The sequence below is a fragment of the Alligator sinensis genome, unplaced genomic scaffold (genome assembly GCF_000455745.1).
Source record: "Alligator sinensis unplaced genomic scaffold, ASM45574v1 scaffold1129_1, whole genome shotgun sequence".
Classification (NCBI taxonomy): domain Eukaryota; kingdom Metazoa; phylum Chordata; order Crocodylia; family Alligatoridae; genus Alligator; species Alligator sinensis.
The window spans coordinates 634,280-641,380 of record NW_005842580.1 but is presented as its reverse complement, the minus strand read 5'-3'; the positions used below and the strand labels follow the sequence as shown (position 1 = coordinate 641,380).

Here is a 7,101-nt window from a genome sequence, read left to right as displayed (position 1 = left end):
CAGAATAACAATTTATTACCACCTCTTTCATACCAAAATACAGCGCATGAACAAGAGTAGGCCTGTGATGAGAGGCCTCTGTCTCTCTCTAACTCTGAGTGTAATTCTCCCAGCCCTCCCCATCACTGACCTGGCATGGATCTGCCTGGCAAGTGCATCCTCTGCTAATAACTCCCACCCCTCTGCCTAGAAGGATGTTAGAGGGAGTCACTTGGCTCTGAACTGCCAAGGTGTGCATGTTCCCCTAAATGGCCCCCTCCTTCTGACTGCCAGCTCCTTTCTTCCTTTCTCTAAAGTACTGAATGAATGTTTCCCCTGTATCCCCTCCCTCTCCTGACAAGACAGATTAGAAAGATGTAACCCCCTCTCCCCCCGTCTGTGAGAGCAGCAGAGAGAATGACTCCCTTTGTCCTCAGCCATGAAGGTCAGATCAGTACCAGAACCAGGAATTCCTTGTGAATTACATCAAGGACCGTCTGTCTCTGTCCATCACTTCTCCTGAAAGAGGAAGACAATGAGTTTTCACACAGTTCCCTAGTGCTTTTGTACTGAAGGACCTGAAGCACCTGGATGAAACCCTTGTTGAAGGGGGCAAAACCCAGCAGCTGTTTAACAGCACAGTAAAATACTTTAGGGAGGGATGTGCAATTTCTTGTCCCTGTGTGCAGTCCCATAGGGACTTTTCATGAGCACATCAGTCAGATGGTTCATTGCACTACAACGACAACAGCTCCAGCATTAAGCTGGGAGACAGAAGTTAGCACTGCCACGGAGAGAAGGAGAACTCTCAAAGTCACATGCAGCACAGCTCCCCCTCGTCCCACACTGGCACTGGATGCAGTGCTGCTCCTGAATGAGACACTTGATTCCTCCCTCGTGCCTAAGCTTAACTAGTTGCACAGGAATGGCATGCCCTCCTCCCAGGAAAGCTGTCTCCCACTCACCTTGCTGGCAGGGATCTGTGTACTCCACCATCGACTGTTCATCTGTCAAAGAAGAAAGCTGAGTGTCCTAGCTTGTGTGTGTGAGAGAGAGAGAGAGAGACTAAAAAAAACCAATGCCTGGACACCACTCCCACCAGATCTGGCCAAACGAAAGAGATCTAGAGAGAGATCCCAGGACCTTCAAGAGACATATGCTGTTCAGTTTTACTGAAAAGATGAAAAGTCGGCCTTTCCCACACTGATGTTCCACTGTAGTGCAGCAACACACTAAACTTTACAGCAATGATATTTTTGCAGCAGAAAACCTGCCCCTGGCCAAGGACTGAATTTTACTGTCCACATGTGGTACAATAAGTACCTGTAAGAACATGAAAACTGCTGTTTACTGGGTCAGACCATGAGTCCATCTTGCCCAGTATCCTGTATCAAGAGTGGGACTGTTTTAGGGATAGAGTGGTGTCTTGTTTTAGGGAAGCTATTTATGGGAAAGGAGGAGGAGGTTTGGTTTGGTTTGGTTTGGATTATTTTTGTTTTTCTGGAAGAGGGACTGCACATTTGCTGGCAAGCTGATTTTATTTTAAAGTGAACAGGACAAATAAATAACAATCCCTAGAAGTGCCTGATATATTGTCTCTACAGGTGAAATTATTTTATGTATAAGAACCTTTTTGCATTTTGTCATCATCTTAAGATTGAACTATTCTGCTAAGAAATGCATTGTGTTAATTTAAAGATTGCTGTTCTGGGTTCTTTTTATTTGGAAAAGAGCTCACATCAAGTAAAAGGGCAGTTACTTTCTCAAATTGTTTTTCTCCCCTTTTAGTGGAAAAGTAGCTGATTTACTGAATTTCACAGACGTGAAGTTCAAAAGAAGAGTGTGAACACTTGAAAAGAAATGAGTGAGATCTGCCGGCAAAGGCTTCACGAGCCAAGCTGCCAGCAGTCTGACACACATCAGATCGCAGCCCACCTGGCTGGTAGTAATCATAGACTTTAATTGCTGCTGGCTTCAGGTCCCTGACAGGAACATCTTGGCTGATGGTGAAGGAATACGTCTGAGTGTCCTTATCCAGCTGTGGGGAGAGAAAGGGTACAGTAAGCATTCAGGGTACCATACCAAAGCCTGTTAGACACGCATTCTATTGATGTACCTGCAGTGCCCCCTGCTGTTACTGTCCCAGGAGTACTTGAGCAGAGACTGAAGAATATGCTGAATATTGGGAGGTTTTTTAAAATAAAGACAGACTTGCCACGGAGGCGCTGGTAAAGTTGGAACTCCCAAAAACATTTCTCTATGGCCATTGCTTAGGCATCTATTGCACTCATTTCTAAACACAGCACAGGATTGTAGAAACAATAGGGCCTGTGCAGGACTGACTGTCCGTTTCTCTGGCTTGCTCTGTTATCTAATCCTTGCTGATACTTTAGAGGCCACTGTTGCATCTTATTTGCTCCTGTTCTCTCAAAGGTGCTTTACCAAAGAGGTGAATCTTAAGGCAGGATTGGTGGGTGACTTTACCTGCTGCTATAGAGAGGGCTCCAGACCATGCCTGGAAACTGTGGTCAGAGAGGCCCTCTTTGTCCAGCCTGTTTGTGTATAATCCTGGATCCTGAACATAACAGAGCCCCCAGTGGGACAAGACCAGGCTGTCTGCATTAGAACCCTATACAGCAGCTTGTAGTGAATAAGGAGCCAGGGTAACAGGCTTTCTTTGGCCCGTCTTCATTGGAGGTGTGCTGCCATGGCCAGTTGCAGCTTCACTTTCTGCGTGAAATATTTATCTGGGCACAGTGATGGACTGTGGAGTGTTTCAGTGCAGGAGGTAAAATGATTCTCTGCAGGAGGTCTGGCTGTGAGTCAGACATTCCCCCCTGATTCCAACCAGATATGAAATGTGGAGCCAAAACAGATGATGGCAGAGTTCTCTGTCAGGGCCTCCTAATGCCTCTGGCTGGGATGAGAGGCTGCTACTTGCTGCCCATCTCCCTGTGACTCCTAGCTTGCAAGGTTATCACAGACTCACTTCATCTCAGCAACATAGCTCCCTTCCCTTTTCCTCCCCAGCACTCTGTAGGGTGCAGTTTAGACAGTAGGTAGCTTGCATTTCACCAGCAGTACTAAATTAGAACACCTCCTTCAGCTAGGACAGGAAAAAGGCAGTGATAATATGGATAAAAGGGTCTGTGTATCCCAAATCCCCAGTGGGGCATCAGTCAAATATTGTTCTTAGGTTGCACTCAGTCCAGCCTGCAGCAGGGTTATCCCTCACTGGTACTGCAGCCTCCAGCCCATAATCTCAGCTCACCCCAGAAGCAGGCTGGCCATGTGGACAGAGCAGCAGTAACAGCTGGGAGCATTTGGGTGCCAGAATGCCACACATGATCTAGAGTCATATTGTTTTACAGATCACTGTTCTTGGCAAGGGGGATTTGAAAATTTACAGATTACATAATTCTTTAGTAGCAGCTCTATATGGATAGACTTATTGTTATGTGAGAATTGGGGGAGGAGAACAAAGTCATGACCTCAGTAGGGACATGGTGGGCAGCCCAGGATAAGGGTCTGAGGCTTGTGTCCTTGAGGTTTGCTTCTGAATTGAAGATGGAATCCAATGTGTGACTAGCAGAATAGGGGAGGCTGGTGCTTGCTTAAGAGAATAAGGTTCCAAGGTAAATTATTTGGGAAGGGGAAGATTTTCCCCATGAGGTCACAGCAGATTTTAGTAGTACATACAGTTAGGAAACTATTGGCAGGACAGTGCCCCATACCACAGGAGTTGTCCCAGGTCTGCATACAATGTGAATGCACACGTTTGGACTGAGAGGGCAAGCCTGGCTTGCATGGGTGGTTGGAAGCAGGCAGCACAGTCACTTCTCTCACTCCTTACAGGCTAGCCCCTGGGTCATCAGACAGAGTGAGCTGAGAGGGTAGGGAGCTGCCTGGTCTCCAAGGTGCAGAGGAGGATGGGACAATCCCCAGGTAGCATGTCATGTCCTCTGATTTAGCTACTACATGGATTACCTAAGACCCCCAGAGCTAACTCTTGCCCCCTGGGAACCAAGCCCATGCCTGAAACTAGACTGACAACCAGAGTTAGCTTGTGTGTAAGCTATAGAGTCACCTCCCTGATCCCAGCACTGACCTGATCCAGGTAGACGCTGAGATGCTCAGCCTCAGACTCCACTCTCTGCACATATGGCTGCTGCTGAAGCTGGGTAAGAGGATCAACATGGTTAGACACACCCAACACCCAGCCTCTTCTCTCAATTGTCTAACCCCACAGGAGATGCTCTGTGGGATTAGAGAGGAGAGGATGGAGCGGTGAAATATGTTTCCCACCCCAGGATCAAAATGTCACCCACATCTAGAGCACAAGAGTGAGCACAACAGTCTAGAAGGTCCAAAGGATGAACATTTGAGGCCATATGGAGACAAAAAAAAGTGGGATGTGCCCTCTGGGAGCTGCCCTTCCCTGCTGCAGTGACAGAGCCAAGGGTGGGTACTGTGGTTGAGATCCCACACCATGCCACCTGGCTCTTGGCTGAGCTGGCTCCACTGTGACATGGCTCTAGTCACCAGAGTGAAGGGGCTCGTGGGGAAGGGAAGGGACTTACATAGGAGTTAGTGCCCCAGACAGGGTGGAACCCAGACAGCATCTTCACCTCAATAATGGCCATGTTGGAGGTGCTCCGTCTTCCCTCATAGCTGGGGGGATAAGGAAGAGACCACACACCTAACACCTTGCCATTACTCCTCTGCCCTCTCTGGCCTGTCCCACTGCCTCTCAGCCTTCTCCCCTCCCATACATGCTGTGTCCCTGAGATTTCTGCCCACCGGCTGGCTCCTGGCTCTCACCTGACACTGATGCTGAGGGTCAGGACATGGGGGGCTGTCTCACAACTGTCTCCTGCTGCTTTCACACTCAGGAAGAAGGCCTCTCCATCCTTCTCAGGAGGCACGTTATACCGCAGGACTGTCTGGAGGGAAACGTACATAACACCCAACTAGTAAGGACACACATCCAACCAGTAAGGATATGCCCTTACCACTGCCCTTCCACACTCACCCACCCTCCCCTGGCTTCCTTTGGTGCAAGTGAAAGGGATCATATCCCATTCCCTTCTCTGAGCTGAGCACTGCACCCTCCTCTGGCATCCTCCAGGCCAGTCCTGCTGGGTGGCTGTCTCTCACCTGCACGTACACACAGCCTGTGCCAGTGGCACGCAGACTGTATTCTCCAGGAATGTTGGGGAGAGGTAGCTGCTGCAGTACCAGCCGGTTGGCGGTCTCCACGTGGAAGGAGTGCTGGAAGCTGTTGCCTGATCTTACAGTCATGGTAATATCTCCCGACCTGATAAATGTCACTACACCATATCTAGCAAGGGCCTGGAGGGCAACGATGGTGTCCTATGAAAGGAAAGATGGTCACATTGCTACCTGTAGATCCACACCTGAGGGAAACAGCTCATACAGTCTGCCTCCCTCATTCAAGGACAGAGAGATTTTCTCCGTAAGACTCCAACCAGTTGGATTCCAGCTCCCAGCCCCTCAGTGCCATGGGTTATGCTCCTGTGAGTACCAGAAGTTCAATTCATGGCCTCTACCTCCAATCCCAGTGAGTTCTAGCCCTTGTGGGGATCCCAACCTGCTGCTCCCCAAGAAGGCCTGGTCCCTGGCTGGGAGAGAAAGAGTTTGTACCTGGGTGGAGGCAAAGCCCCCGTAGGCGTTCTGCTGCTTGGTGAGCCAGGTCACAATGCCAGTGGCAAATGCAATCTCTTCCTTAGTCACATTTTCCTTCATGAGCAAAGCCAGCAACACATAGGCTGTCAGCTCCACATCCACAGACATGACCTGGGACCAGCTATCCTGAGCAGGAAGTTGAGCAGGCTTCCAGCTCCAGTGTATCTGTGCTCCTGGGAGAGGAGGAACAAGAACTTGAGGTGCACTAGAACATTTGTTTGGACTCAGGACTGCTGTCCTCACTGGGCTCTACTTGCCATCAGGCATGGAAGAAAGGCCATAGGCTGAGTCTGGCTGAGGAAATACCTACATGGAAGCAATACTGTGGTGGGGGCAGCTGAGCAGTGAAGTGTCACTTTGTGGTAAAGGGGCCATATTAAAGCAGAAATTTGGGCAGTAGAGAGTAACCTCTGACCACTTTGTAGGGGCAGGGGGAACGATGTGTTCTGCTTACCTCATTACAAAGCTGCATCAGTCAAGGTGGGGGGATGAGTGGAAAATGAAACAAAATCAAATGAAGATCAAACAACCTGGGGGAAACAAGCCCAAACACTGATGCCCTGGGGAGAATGGAGCCTGGACAGGAAAGGGATTGGTGGGGCTTGGGCAGGACAGCACCTTTGAGATGAATTTGCAGCATGGTACATTAGCTATAGAGTAGTCTGTTAAGGGAAGGGTGCAAACACCTGAATGAATAAGATGGTAGGATGTGTGCAGTCCCTACCAACTCTCAGGAGAGTGGCTGGAAAAGCTTTCAGGGTTCTACCCTCACTACCTTCCTTGACTCTGTGGTAAGCATCCAGGCTCTAAATGCTGGTACAATTGATGCTACCAGTCATGGGAGCCCTAATGTTCTCAACAAAGCAGCTGGCAGCCCCACAATACCTGACTTGATGGCCTGCTGGTCCAGCTTAGCAAGAAGAGAGTCCCTCCTAGCCCCATCTCCAGCCAATGAATAGACATATGCCAGCAGCGCCTGAGTGTAGATTCCAGTGACAATGGAGGAAGCATTCCTGAGGCATTTCAAGCCATTCTTCACCATTGGGTCCTGGGAGAGGAAAGAATATGGAATCGATTTAATAGGAGAAGCAGCAAAGAGAAATGGAGATGACCCCACAACTCTCAAACCCTCCCCTTATGGTTAGGGACCTACTGACTTCACAATCATGCAATTTTTGCAGAAACCATGAAATTGGTAGGCCCCCCATGAAAAAGGCTGGTCCCCGCAAAAGAGCACAGAAACCACAAAAAAACAGGAAAGCAGCCAGCAAGCGAACAGGGGCAAAAAAAGGCAGCTGCAAACAGAAAACAGCATAAAGCCCTGGCATCCTGGAGCACAGGAGGAAGCGGGGAGCAGGAGCAAATCGGAGACTGAGCCCCTGACAGACTCAGTCCAGGAGCCTTTCAGTGGTCAGC

The 7,101-nt window shown here is 49.2% G+C and overlaps 1 protein-coding gene across 5 annotated transcripts in view; it reads right to left on the bottom strand.

Moving 5' to 3' along the window:
• The window catches only part of A2ML1 (alpha-2-macroglobulin like 1), a 52,776-nt gene continuing 45,675 nt past the window's right edge, over positions 1-7,101 (bottom strand). For all 5 annotated transcript variants that reach the window (XM_025214387.1, XM_025214389.1, XM_025214388.1 and 2 more), the window contains 9 exons: positions 6,571-6,733; positions 5,644-5,858; positions 5,137-5,352; positions 4,801-4,922; positions 4,560-4,650; positions 4,088-4,156; positions 1,915-2,017; positions 945-986; positions 1-498 (listed from right to left, as the gene is read on the bottom strand). In XM_025214387.1, the coding sequence (XP_025070172.1) occupies positions 461-498; positions 945-986; positions 1,915-2,017; positions 4,088-4,156; positions 4,560-4,650; positions 4,801-4,922; positions 5,137-5,352; positions 5,644-5,858; positions 6,571-6,733 (1,059 nt within the window). In that variant the 3' untranslated portion in view covers positions 1-460. The remainder of the gene's footprint in view (positions 499-944; positions 987-1,914; positions 2,018-4,087; positions 4,157-4,559; positions 4,651-4,800; positions 4,923-5,136; positions 5,353-5,643; positions 5,859-6,570; positions 6,734-7,101) is intronic.